Source organism: Mobula hypostoma, chromosome 1 (genome assembly GCF_963921235.1).
Source record: "Mobula hypostoma chromosome 1, sMobHyp1.1, whole genome shotgun sequence".
NCBI classification, from domain to species: domain Eukaryota; kingdom Metazoa; phylum Chordata; class Chondrichthyes; order Myliobatiformes; family Myliobatidae; genus Mobula; species Mobula hypostoma.
The window spans coordinates 15861078-15875730 of record NC_086097.1 but is presented as its reverse complement, the minus strand read 5'-3'; the positions used below and the strand labels follow the sequence as shown (position 1 = coordinate 15875730).

At 42.3% G+C, this 14653-nt stretch overlaps 1 protein-coding gene across 4 annotated transcripts in view; it reads right to left on the bottom strand.

The window, feature by feature from the left end:
* The window catches only part of LOC134344293 (tandem C2 domains nuclear protein), a 104643-nt gene that overhangs the window by 55557 nt on the left and 34433 nt on the right, over window positions 1-14653 (bottom strand). For 3 of the 4 annotated variants that reach the window (XM_063043847.1, XM_063043829.1, XM_063043855.1), the window contains exons 3-6: window positions 13664-13798; window positions 12277-12468; window positions 10761-10931; window positions 2589-2674 (exon numbers count right to left, since the gene is read on the bottom strand). In XM_063043847.1, the coding sequence (XP_062899917.1) occupies window positions 2589-2674; window positions 10761-10931; window positions 12277-12468; window positions 13664-13798 (584 nt within the window). The remainder of the gene's footprint in view (window positions 1-2588; window positions 2675-10760; window positions 10932-12276; window positions 12469-13663; window positions 13799-14653) is intronic. The other variant, XM_063043838.1, reaches the window with a different exon arrangement.

Genomic DNA, 14653 nt, shown 5'->3' with positions numbered 1-14653 from the left:
TTGGTTTATTGATCATTACAGAATGTCTCCCTGATGCTTCCTGCTTCCTTTCCTCTCCCTTCCCCTTTTCCCAACCATGATTCCCCTTTCCCTTCCCCCTTCCCACTCTCAGTCCACAATAGAGACTCATATCAGAATCAGGTTTATCATCGCTCACATGTGTCATGAAATTTGTTTTTTTTTGCAGTGGCTGTACAGTGCAACACACAAAATTACTACAGTACTGTGCAAAGATCTGAAGTACCCTAGCTGTCAATATGTGCTGAAGACTTACGAACAGCACTGTAGGTTTATTGCATTTTTTTTATCTTTGTGTTTGTTTATGCTGCATTGGATATTTTGTTTCCCCTTTACACTTGTGTGCTGGAAATGACATTAAACAATCATGAATCTGGAATTATTGTAAACTGTCCCTAGTGTAGAGGTGAGTTGTAGAATATAAGAGGAGCTGAGAATGTGTGCAGAATAAAAATGGGATAAGTGTAGAATCAGTGTGAATGGTCAGCATGGGCCAAAGGGCTCGATTTATGATTGACCCAACACCATGGTGTGCAAAGCATCAAATCCCCACAGTTCACAGCCTGAAAACAGCATGGAACAGCACGCTGAAGGAGAATGGAGATGTCCAGGTATATTCCCAATCAGCCTCGTTGACCACATGATAGAGAGACTGTTGTTGCTGTTGTTCCTTTCTGTGCCTTGTGGTGCATTGGACAGATCCTTACCATTTCTTTAGCATTTTGTCCGTTTTTTTTTAAAATGAGGCTGGGTTGCTAGCTCGATGCTCAACCCAGCACAGGCGGAAAGTGTGCAAGGAGCCGGTCAGATTCGAACCCGGGACCGCGCGTCTCAAAATCCAGTGCCATTACACCATCAGCCAGCTGACAGTGAGATTACCTTCACAGAAATAAATTAAATCCAAACGATCTCATGATGAGACCACCCTCAGGTTGGAGGGACAACACCTCATATTCAGAATGGGTAGCCTCCAATTGATGGCATGAACATAGATTTCTCTCATTTTCAGCAATTTCTTTCCATTCCCTATTCTGGCTCCCCTTTTACCCCTTCTATTCTCCTTAATCATGTTCCTCCAGAAACCCCTCCTCTCTCCCTTTCAATTTCTACCGTCCCCTCCTAGCAAATTCCTTCCCCAGCCTTTTGCCTCTTCCACTTACCACCTCTCAGCTTCTCACTCCATCCCTTTCCCACTCACCTACTCTCTCAGCTGGTCTCGCCCACCATCTGACAGCTTGTACTCTTTCCCCTCCCCTCCCCTTCTTGTACTAGCTTCTGCCCCCTTCTTTCCCAGTCCTGATGAAGGGTCTCGGACTGATAGGCCGATTGTTTATTTCTCTCCATTGATGCTGCCTGACTTTTGTGAGTTAATCTGGATTTCCTGCATCAACTGAATCTCTTGTGTTTATAATCCATTATCTCCCAATCTTTCTACCTTTCTATCGAACAGACCCTGTTTTGATAGAGAGAAGTTGCCACGGTTCTCATTTCTTCCTCAATTAATACTCTTTTCTGAGCAAGTAGAGTTTGCTTGCTGCTTGATAGAGCTTACATGACTGATACACCCCACACCACCTCCAAGTCACTTACTAATGCCAATAGACAGGCTGCTTACTGATCAAAGTTCCTATCAAATTTAAAAGTACCTTGTGACTTGTCCAAGGCTAGAAGATTCATCATTACTTGTTTGTGCAGGTTTGCAAAGTGCAGCTTATAAGACCAAAAGACATAGGCACAGAATTAGGCCATTCAGCCCATTGAATCTGCTCCACTATTCCATCATGGCTGATTTATTATCCTTCTCAACCCCATTCTCTTGTTTTCTCCCCCCATTCTACGATGCCCTCACTAACCAAGAACCTATCAACCTCCACTTTAAATATACCAAATGACGTGGCCTCCATAGCCATCTGTTGCAATGAATTCCACAGATTCACTACGCTCGGGCTAAAGAAATTCCTCCTCATCATCTCTCAGGGGACATCCTTCTGTTCGGAAGCTATGTCCTTTGGTCTTAGACTCACCCACCGTTGAAAGCATCCTCTCCACATCCACTCTGTTGAGGCCTTTCAACATTTGGTAGGTTTCATTGAGATGCCCCCTCATTCTTTTAAACTCTAGCGAGTACAGGCCTAAAGGGTCCTTATACTTTAACCCTTTCATTCCCCTCCCCATGGATGATCAGCCATGATCATAATAAATGGCGGTGCAGGCTCGAAGGGCCGAATGGCCTACTCCTGCACCTATTTTCTATGTTTCTATGTTTCTATGTTTCTATTCCCAGAGTCACTCTCATGAACCTCCTATGCACTTTCTCCAATACCAGCACATCTTTTCTGAGCCAAGAGGCCCAAAACTGCTCACAATACTCCAAGTGCAGTCTGACCAATGCCTTATAGGGCCTCAGGCTTTACATCCTTGCTTTTATATTCTAGTCTTTTACATAATGTCTCGTAGTGTTTTGCACACCACCACCCACTTGGCAAGTTCTAGGAGCTACGTCTCTATTATTGACAGTGGATTTTAACAAGGTGATCGAGACTGGTTGCTGAACTCATATATAAACTTACCTGTGTTCGCTGGCCAGACGAGAGATCCGACGTGGAACTGCTTAAACCTTGTGCATTGCTCAGTTTTGGACTTCTCAGTTCCCATGCTGAAAAAGGAGGCACATATGTGTTTGTAAGACAAGGTAATCATATTGTAGCCATCATAAAGATCATATGTAGCTGTCCCTCTTGCTGTCTACAAAGATACATGGTCTCCTGAAGGAAATTGCTATCTTCCTCTTTAAGGGAGGGAGGCAGAAGAAGGGAAATTTTAGGCCAGTTAGCCCAACTTCAGTGATCGGAGCCTATTAATAAGGATGAAGTTTCAGGGTACTTACCGGAAGTCAGCATGGTTTTCTAAAGGGGAAATCTTACCTGACAAATCTGTTGGAATTCTTTGAGGAAATTACAAGCAAGAGAGACAAACGAGTATCAGTGGACGTTGTTTATTTGGATTTTCAGACAGCCTTTGACAAGGTGCCACACATGAGGCTGCTTAACAAGAGCCCATGATATCACAGGAAAGATACTAGTACGTGTAGAAGACTGACTGACTGACAGCAGCAAAGAGCGGGAACAAAGAGGGCCTTTTCCGGTTGGCTGCTAATGATTAGTGGTGCACTGCTGGGGTCGGTGTTGGAACTGCTTCTTTTCACATCATATTTCAATGACTAGGATGAAGGAATTGATGGTGGTGAGGCCAAGTTTGCGGATGATATGAAGATAGGTGGAGGGGAAGGCATTGTTGAGGAAGCAGGGTGTCTGCAGAAGAACTTACAGATTGGGAGAATGGGAAAAGAAAGTTGCAGATGGAACATAACGTAGGGAAGTGTATGGTCATGCACTTTGGTAGAAGGAAGAAGAGTACGAATTATTTTCTAAATGGGGAGAATATTCAAAAATCAGAGGTTCACAGGGACTTGGGAGTCATCCTTTAGGATTCCCTAAAGGTTAATTTTCAGGTTGAGTCAGTGGTAAGGAATGTCAGTATTTATTTTGTGAGGTCTAGAATACAAAAGCAAGGATATAATACTGAAGCTTTATAAGGCAGTGGTCACACCACACTTGGAATATTGTGAGGAGCTTTGGGCCCCTTATCAAAGAAAAAATGTGCTGGCATTGGAGAGGGTCTAGAAGAATGAAAGGGTCAACATATGAGTAGTGTAGTGTTTGTTGGCGCTGGGTCAGTACTCACTGGAGCTTAGAAGAATGTGGGGGGGGGTGGGGGGGACCTCATTGCAACCTATCGAATGTTAAAAGGTCTGGATATAGTGGGTGTTGGGAGGATGTTTCCTATTGTATGGCTGTCTAGGACCAGAGAGCACAGCCTCATAATTGAAAGACATCCATTTAGAACAGAGTTGAGGAAAAATTTCTTTAGCTAGAAGGTGGTGAATGTATGGAATTCATTGCCTTAGATGGCTGTACGGGCCAAGTCACTGGGGATAGTTAAGACGGAGGCTGATGGGTTATTGATTAATCAGGGTGTCAAGGGTTATGGGGAGAAGGCAGGAGAATGGGGTTGAGAGAGATGATGGACCAACCGTTATGGAATGGCAGACCAGTATCAATGGGCCAAATGGCCTAATTCATCTCCTATGTGTTATGCTCTTAAGAACGATCAGAACACAAATTCTCACACCCCGTAATTTAGTCACTGTTATACAATTGATATTCAATTCTTGAGCAAAAGGCAGATGATTTGTAAAGATGACATTACTCTTGAACCAGCTTTGGAAATGTGATGTATGAACCAGTTAAAATTATTCTAATTAACCTTGTATTTTTTTTATTACAACACACGCAGAATGCTGGAGGAACTCAGCAGGTCAGGTACTGTCTATGGAGAAGAATAACCCGTTGATATTTCAGGCAGAGACCCTTCATCAGCCTGCTGAGTTCCTCCAGCATTTTGCTCTGAATTTCCAGCATCTGTGGAATCTCTCCTGTTTATTTTTAATTATTAGCCACATATGCCATTGTTTGCATTTGTGGAAAGGGTTTGATTACTGACAACAGAGACCATTAGGTGCGAAGCAAATTAGATCCTTCCACTCTTCAGAACCTTCCCTGACATTGCAAAAGTCACTAAATATTCTGGTGTTTTATAATAAGGGAGCTGGCAGTCAGCTGCCTTGGTGATAAATAGTGTTGTGGTTACACCTTGCAAGGTGTGGTGCAGGGTGGTGGTGAAATAGATTAAAAAAAAAATCAAAACAGACTGCTTTTGGAAAAGCAGCAATAGTTAATTACTCTGCTCATGTACAGCAAAACTCCAATAATTCAGAATCCAGCTGCTCAGAAATCCTTATGGCATGACATTTTAATTCACTGTTAAATCCAGCATTTGAGCTGATGGACCCAAGTACAACTGGGTGAGTGATAGTCTGGAGTGCAGCAAGGACTGGGGTTCAGCCTGTGGGCCAATGAATGGCTGGAGATGGGGTCTGGTACACTAGGGGTTAAGATTGAGAGTAAGACGAGGGAACACGCCCCTGCCCTCATCCATCGATTGATCAGAAGCGGAGAGAGTAAGCTATTTCAAGTTCCTGTGTGTCAATATCTGAGGAACTAATCTGGACCCAACATTTCGACGCAGCCACAAAGAAGGCACAAAAGCAGCTATACTTCATTAGGAGTTTGAGGAGATTTGGTGTGTCACCAAAGACACTCACAAATTTCTACAGATCGATCGTGGAGAGCATTCTAACCGACCGCATCACCGTCTGGTATGGTGAGTGGTGGCACCACACAGGACTGATACAAGCTGCAGAAAGTTGCAAACTCAGTCAGCTCCATCATGGAGTCTGATCATCTAGTCTCCCCAGCACAGAGGACATCTTCAAAAAAATGATGCCTCAAAAAGGCAGCATCCATCATTAAAGACCCCTATCACCCAGTGCATGCCCTCTTCTCATTGCTACCATCAGGAAGGAACAGGTACAGAATCCTCAAGGCACACACTCAATGATTCACGAATAGCTTCTTCTCCTCTGCCATCCAATTTCTGAATAGACATTGACCCCATGAACATTGCCCCACTACTTCATCTCCCTCTTTCTACACTACGTATTTAATTTATATAGCTCCTACCACAATTTACAGCTTTTATTATGTATTGCAATGTACTGCTGCACATAAAAACCAATTTCATGACGTATGCCGGTGATATTAAACCTGATTCTGATCCTAAGTTTGCAAGTAGAACCAGGATCCAGAGTGCATGTGTATTTCTTCCTCCCATTAAGCTAACAGTTTGCTGGAAAATCTATTACACCACTGTATAATGAAACAAAAATGGAATTAAAGTGTGTTTGTTGATTTCTCCAGTCCAATAGTTCAGAAAATCTACTAGACCTGCACTGCCAAAGTACCAAAGGTGTTGAATTATTAAAGGCAAATCAAAAGCAATTTGATCAATTAGCTGTTTGCTCATACTGGCTGAAGGAATAAATATTGGTCAGGATACTCTTCATTTCATATTCTTCATACTTATTGCTCATTTATTTATTATCTCTTTATTTTTGTATTTGCTCAGTTTGTTGTCTGTTGTACACTGTTTGAATGCCCAAGTTGGTGTGGTCTTTTATTGATTCTGTTACTGTAATTATTCCATTATGGATTTATTGATTAGGCCCCCAAGAAAATGAATCTCAGGGTTGTATATGCTGATACATGATATACTTAGATGATAAATTTATTCTGAACTATGAAATGGCATAGTATTCTTCAAATAATGCTTCAGAGCTATTATAACCACTTGAAAGGGAAAATGTTGATTCAAGGTCTCATCAGGAATAAAGACAACATCTTGGATAATGCAGCTATTTCAATTTAGATTAAGTGCCTCAAGATTTCATGCTTCCAATTTTCCTTTCTTCAGATTATAGACTGGCTTTTGAAGCTACTCTGTCTGAATCAGACAAACTGCCTCTTCACCCATTTAAAGGATTTGTTACTATTGTGCAAGTTGTTTATTGCAATTAAGGCATCATACCTGACACTGGTTTGTGTTTTGTGTTGTTTGAGGTAGCTGCATGTTTTGATTGATGGAATATCACCTAAGGCAAACTTCTTGAATACTAACTTTGGTATGTAACATCAAACAATGCTACATTTTTCTTTAGGGCTATGTTGAGTCAAGCATGTCTTTAATGCACAGAGTAAATAGAATCTCTTGCATTTAGAGTCTATCTCAGGAAATCCTCAAAATTGCAATCTGTGTTGCAAGCCAGCACTGGTACTTAGAAGAAATCCATAACTTTCTTCACAAATGTCCCAAAGACCATTGCTGGCTTTAGCATCTTCTACTATGATGTGAAATCAGTCCACCAAGCCTAAAATCAATAGGATATACAACTGACATGAACAAGGACAGATGAGTAAGTGGACCTTCGTATTTGATTTCATTCAGTTCAATGTTCAAAGTAAATTTATTATCAAAGTACATATATGTTACCATTGAGATTAATTTTCTTGCAGGTATTTACAGGGAAAAAAGAAATAAGATAGATCTATGAAAAAGCACTCACAAAGACTGATGAACAACCAATGTACAAAAGACAAACTGTACAAATAAAATAGAAATGAGAACCTGAGTTGTAAAATGTCGTTGAAAGTGAATCTGCAATTAGTCTTTCTATTATTTCTTTTTAATGTTACTTTTATAATTTGAAACCTCTTGAAAACTTCTAAATGTCAGAGATGGGGGCAATTAACAGCAGTGACAGCATTGGTAGCGGCAAGTCACGCTAGAACACATTTACGTCACGTCATGAAAGACCATGATCTGGACCATGCTGGTGATCAGGGAGCTGTCCATCCGACAGCAGACTGAATCAGAACCAGCATAGTAAAACCAATTTCCCCCGGGATCAATTAAGTATGACTATGACTATCAGCTTTATTGCCATCGGCACACGTGGCGAAATTTGTCGTTTTGTGGCAGCAGAACAGTGCAGGCCAGAAATAAAACTACAAGTTTAAATTTTAAAAATCAATAAAAAGATGCAAAAGAGGAATCATGAAGTAGTGACGATGGACCATTCAGAAATCTGCTGGCAGATGTGAAGCATCCGTTCCTAAAACACTTGGGTCCAGGTCTTCAGGCTCCTGTACCTCCTCCCCGGAGGTAGCAATGAGAAGAGGGCATGCCCTGGGTGGGGAGGGTCTTTAATGATGATGCTGCCTTCCTGAGGAAACGCCTCATGAAGATGTCCTCGATGATGGGAAGGGTGGTGACTGTGAACCTGCTGGCTGAGTCATTCCACCGCGATTCAACACACAGCATCATAGGAAGTCATTCCTGCCTGTGGCCATCAAACTTTACAACTCCTCCCTTGGAGGGTCAGACACCCTGAGCCAATAGGCTGGTCCTGGACTTATTTCCTGGCATAGTTTACATATTACTATTTAACTATTTATGGTTTTATTACTATTTAATTATTTATGGTGCAACTGTAACGAAAACCAATTTCCCCCGGGATCAATAAAGTATGGCTATGACTATGACTAACCCCTGCAGCTTCTTCTGATGCTGCACATTGGAGCCTCCACACGGGCAGTGAAGCAAGCAGTCAGAATACTCTCAATGGTACAGCTATACAAATTTGCTTGTCTTTGCAGACATACAAAATCTCAGGCTCCGGATGAAGTAGAGATGCTGGCATTCTTTCTTTGTGTTTCTGACAATGTGGCAGGCCCAGGAACCACTCTCATGTCTCTAAAGTTCTGGTTTAAAAACTAGCTTTAAATTCTACAATATCCAGATTTGCATTTGGTTCTCCTGATTATTAGTGCACAGGTCAGAAAGAATTTGAAAGCAAGGATGTAATGTCGAAGCTGTGTAAAGCACAGGTGAGGCCTCACTTGGAGTACTGTGAGCAATTTTAGGTAGGCCGGCTGGTGGCGCAATGGCATCAGCGCCGGACTCCGGAGCGAAGGCTCCCGAGTTCGAATCCAAGTTGCCCCCCCCCCCCCCGTGCACGCTTTCCATCCGTGCCGGGTTGAGCGTTGGGCTAGGCACTCGGCCTCGTAAAAAAAAAAGGGGTCAAGTAAGGAATGTTCATTTCGTGACCCGGTTAATCTGAAAGGAGACCAATCCTGACACTATGCGCCAGTCAAGAATGGCTGACTGTCTGGTGCGACACACTTTTTAAAAAAAACGCAATTTTTGGTGCCTTATCTAAGAAAGGATGTGCTGACATTGGAGAGGGGTCAAAGAAGGTTCTTGAAAAGTATTCCAGGATCAAATGGCTTGTCATATGAAGAGCGTTTGATAGCTCTGGGCCTGTTTTTAGTAAGAATTAGTGATGGCCTGATTGAAACCTATCAAATGTTGAAAGGCCTCAATAGAGTGGATGCAGAGAGGATGTTTCCTGAGGTGGGGGAGTCTACGGCCAGAGGACACCGCCTCAGAATAGAGGGGTGTCCTTTTAGAATGGAGATGAGGAATAATATCTCTAGTTAGCGAGTGGTGAATCTGTGGAATTCATTGCAGCAGGTGGCTATGGAGGCCAAGTCATAGTGTATACTTAAGGCGGCGATTACTAGATTTTTAACTGGTCAGGGTATGAAGGGATACAGGTACAAGGCAGGACATTGGGGTTGAGAGAGAAAATGGATCACCTGTGATGAATTGACGGAGCAGACTTGATGGGCCAAATGACCTAATTCTGCTCCTATAGCTTACGGTCTTAAATGAATTCTGAAACTTCAGCACAACAAATGCCCACATTTAGCACAACGGTTTTTAAAACTGGGTGTGCTTGACTAACAACTGTGGTATATAACCAGCTCATTCTCTGTATATGTGAGAATGACATTTAAGAAGAAGCAACGATGTTTAGCAAGAAGTATCCACAAAGTCCCTCTGTAATAAAGCTGCTCACTTGTCTCTGGGAATGGTCACACAGTAAACAAACGGCTCTCTCTATTCCTGTGGGCTTAGTTAATAAAGCACAGTGCTCATTTAGCTGAATGACTAGCCTCCAGTATCTTGGAAATCGATACTGATATATGGTACTATAAGGGCTCCTTAATGAAATAACAAGATCTAGAAATCCTGACTGAAGTAACAGGTGGACATGCACCAGAAAACAAGAGACAGAGCATAAAGGTGCAAATAAAACCACCAACCGTTGGTTTCCAAGAACGGCCAGAATGCAAGAAGAGATTACGCCCTATAATAAGCCAGGCTACACCAGACAGACCACAACTGACACATGTTAAGGTGCAGTACACAGGCTACAGGAGCAGAGAATGGTAATACACAATTAAAAGATTGGGAATATGGATTGGGAAGTCTTTTCTACAAACAGTACGAATGAAGATACCAGAAGTTCACGCAGTGGTTGAGATGAGCCGTGGAGTGACAGAAACAGTTTCAGGTTCAGAGCATCAGCTGAACGTAAATGGACCTAATTAAAAGGTCAGCCATTGTGTTCATCCACAGGAAGATGATGGCAAAAAGCTCACCCACTCACATTTCGTTTCCACTTCGGAGCAACTTTTAAACTCCTCCTGAAGCAAACCAACAAATCTGAAGCGATGCAGTAAAAAGCAACACCACAAGGCTACCCTGCAGCCCACTGTGGAGATACTGGTGAACCCAACAAATCCAGAGAAATATAATGAGGTGTTCATCGTATATGATAAGGTGATGTTACATCTATTCTCAGAATTGCTGAAGAGCAGAAGATAGGAACTGTATAGAGAGCCAAATAATCACCACAGAGTGCCAAAGGCCTGTCACTTTTTTGAGAGTCCAGGACATCAGACCATCATCGGATGTGGCCGAATGCTCAGGTGACTTGACAAACATTAAACGTCAGCTGATACAAGAGCAGAGTGTATCCCATCTGGGAGTAATGGCTCAGATCCAGTATGATAGTCCATCAACTCGGGCTGTTTAGAGGATGCAAATAAAGTGCGCAATTGGACAGTTATTTGAGATTTGACATTTTTCGATTTTAAAATTATCACAGGAGATAACATGCAACTTACATACCTGATCCCGACATTCCCCTCAGAATCTGTTCCTTTACATTTCTTTGTAATCTTACCTTTTTAATCTATTTCTTCTATCTAGTCTTCAGGCATTTCTCACCAAGACACACCCTTGTTACTGTTCGGAACCACATCACCCTCTGTACTCATTTCCAAAGTGACAATTAATTCAAACCTATTCCTTACCTGATCCACTAGGGCTTCCTGCTTTCCCCTTGGGTAGTACTTGTCTCCCAGATCCTGGCATGATGTTAGGGATCATATAATTGGGGTTGTACACATCATCGATATCTGGCATATTTTGAAGTGAATTGGACAGCTCCAGTTTTCTTTCATTGTACTGAGCTCTTGAGAGAACTGGCAGTCAAAATAATTAAGTGTGAGAAAACTGTTTGTGTTCCATCTCTATCCATTAATCATAATGATCCAACTGACAGATTAGTTTGGACCAGTCCTCCCCAAGAATGGACCCTTAGCAAGCTGTTGTTTAAAATTTCCCATTCTTAGGTTTAAAACCCACTGCATCCACACCTCTGTATCTTCATCTGATGCCACAATCATCCCCTGCACTCTGCCACAAACTCTAGTCTTCCATCTGATCTCTAGTTCTCCCCCTCACTCGGTGTTTCCAACCTCATCTTCAGCCTCCCATTGCACCTCGGATTTTGAAATATTCTCTCTAAACCCCTCTATCTCCCTGGTTAAGACTCTCAGACTAAAATTTGGATCACTGTATGGTATTGTGCAAAAGTGTTATAGTATATATATACACACACACACACACACACACACACATACCTTAGGTAGATACATATCTATCTCGAGCAGGGGTCCCCAGCCTTTTTTGCACTGCGGACCGGCCGACGGGGGGGGGGGGGGGGTGGGGGGGAGGGGGGGTGTTGTTCAAGTTTAACGGTGCGTGACAGGGAATGAGGAAAGGTGCAGCTGACTCATATCGTTTCATATCGCCAAATCATATTGTTTCCTCGCGGCCCAGTAGCACATGATTTGCAGCCCAATACTGGTCCGCGGCCTGGTGGTTGGGGACCACTGACCTGGAGTGCCTAAAACTTTGCCACAGTAGTGTATTTACAAAATGTTTACCGATATTAACAAAAACTTAAGACTCACAGATAAATATTGTGGTTTCAAGGGCAAATAAAGAGAGGATGGAGATGGATATCTTTCCACTACGTACTTCAAATCAAATCAAGATTAACCCATGCAGAAAGTGATATAAAAAACAGCTTACAGTATACACACACACACACACACACCCACATATAAATACACCTATCACCCTCTGCATGGAGAAAATGCTTCTCGAGTCTCTTTTGACTGTTCCTTTTTCCACCCTCTAATTTTGTACTCCCCTATGCAGGGGAAAAGACTGTGCATGCAACTTACCTACACCCCTTATGATTTTATAAACCTCTATAAAGTTAGCCCCTTTCACTCCAGGAAAAAAAAAGTCCCAGCCTATCCAGACTCTCCTCATAATTCAATCCCTCCAGTTTCATTAACATCCTCATGAATCTCTTTGCTCCCTTCTAGTTTAATGACATTAAATATTTATTAGACGCTGTTTATGTCACTATTGTCATCATTTATGGAGATTAGACTCACAAAAATTAATTCTTAAGAACGTTCAACAATTCATTTAAAACGTCAGTAGGTCTGAAGCCTGTGGTGTGGGCATTACCTGACAAAGCTTCCTGATTGTTCCAATGAAAGTTGGGCTGTATGTAGGTTGTTCTTAGGTTTGGAACCACAAAGGGAATTTCCTTGCCATTGGGAGGTAGTTTTGCGAGCAAAATATCCTCAGTAAATCCAACCTTCTTGGACTCCATGTTGGTCTCCAACTTTGAAGATTGAGCTGCAGTTTCAGAAGGAGCTGAGAACAATTACAAGCAAAAAAAAATGCCACCAGTAATTATCACCAACATACTTAACTAAGTTAGAATTGCTGTGGTATTTATAATCAGTAAGTGAATTCTTGAAAAATAAGGTAAAATGAGGTTAAAAGAGATTTCAGAATTCATGGAAATTTAGAAGTTACACCCATGACAAGACCTCCCAATACCGGATGACAGGGGTTAGTCGTATAAGAATGCGCTGTACTCCGGTGATTTTACTTCTCAGATCTTATTTCATGACTAGCATCAACAATTTCCCCACCAATTACTAGTAGGGAAGAAGGCAACCGTTGACTGGAAGCAGGGACTAGAGCTTCAGGTGACACACAGTGTAATAGAATGATGCACTGTTGGCAGGAGAACTGGTTTTGAGGAGGTTTGAAGGGTTTTGTGACAGTAAACAATCTTGAATCTTGAAATGCTCAAAATGGGGGAGGAGCATTTGTGATGCTACTGAGAACAGAGGCATCAGAAGCTCAGAGGAACCTTGCAGAGGGATGCATCGCGTTACAAAATCCCCACTCACTGCCACGTCACTGGAAGAGCCAGTAATTCTCACAACATCCTCTGTCACCTCAAAACCCACAAATTCAGTGTGGAACCAAGTCATTCTCAACCCGAAGAGACTGCCTCAGAAGTGGACATTGCAATTGTTGTTGTTATTTTTCCATTTTATTCAATGTTATCACATAGTATTTAAAACTACGTCAGTGGCAGTCAGTGTGAGAGGGGTGCCTCAGGGGTCGATGCTGTGCCCGCAGCTGTTTACTATTTACATTGATGATTTGGAAGACGGCACTGAGTGTTGTGTAGCAAAATTTGCTGATGACACTAAACTGAGTGGAAAAGCAAGTTGTACAGAGGATGTGGAGAGTCTGCAGAGGGATATAGTTAGGTTAAGTGAGTGGACCAAGGTCTGGCAGATGGAATACAATGTGAGATCATCCACTTCGGAAGGAATAATAGAAGAGCAGATTATTATTGTGAGAAGAGCATGTTTTTTAAGCAAGTGCATTCTGTCCATTACCATGTGTGTTGCTTGGATTTCCAGCATCTGCAGATTTTCTCTTGTTTGTCCATTACCATGCATTATCATTATCTGCATTATCATATCACAAACCCCAATTTTATCAAACAAAAAAAAATCACTGTGGATAGCAAAAGAATACTTACTCGTTTCTTTGGTGACAGCTTTCTTTTTCCCCTTCATGGCTTTCTTGCAGCAATCCTTTAGAAACTCTGTGCTGATCCCCAGTACAACAACAAACAGCAAACCAATAAAAACTGGAACTAGCAACCACGGTGTTGCTGAAAGAGATGGGAAAAGCGAGGTTTAATAGGATTTCCAGAAAAGCTGCAAGGTAATAGGGTTCCATGTACAATGACAATGCCAGAGCTACAGGGAAGGAGCAGGAACTGAGTGAGGTAAATTGGATAACTCCCAGAATGAAGGCAGGAACCCAAGGCTCAAATAGCCTCCTGGATTGCGTGATACTTGGTTCAGCACAGCACTGCCACATTGAGGTGGCTCTCTCACCCAGCTTACTGTAGGTCCATGCTGGCTACCAGCACATTTGAACTAGTGTGAGCAGGTCGGTTTTAGTTGATCTTTATACTGGAAGTAACAAATGCTATTTTGTTACTTTTATTTAATCTAAATTAGGAAACAAGTATTGATCATCATTTTTCAATATTGGTGTTTATTTTGTACTGTACTCTTGGGTGACAGGGTGGAGATACGTCTCTACCAAAGGAGGTGCAAAGTGTTCCTTCCCTCCACTAGCCTGCAAGGTGTAGCACCTGCTTAGCCCACTATCATGGACATGTCAACCAGTGGTAGCAGGTGGTGACCGGTCATATGAGCAGCTAGTGAGCTGGATATGTGACCATTGACCCCAGGCAGACAATCTCTGAAGAGCACTGATAATGGAAGGGGTCACCCAACTTGTAAAGACATTGCCCAGCAGAAGGCAATGGCAAACCATTACTGTAAAAAGATTGACCAAGAACAGTCATGGTCATGGAAAGACCATGATCGCCCACGTCATACGGCACGGCACATAACAAATGATTGAGTGTTGTACTCAACTTTTATTGAGTCATTTAGGGAGTACATTCGCGTTTTTGCTAAATCTCTCACTAAGAGCTGCTTACATGTCTGCT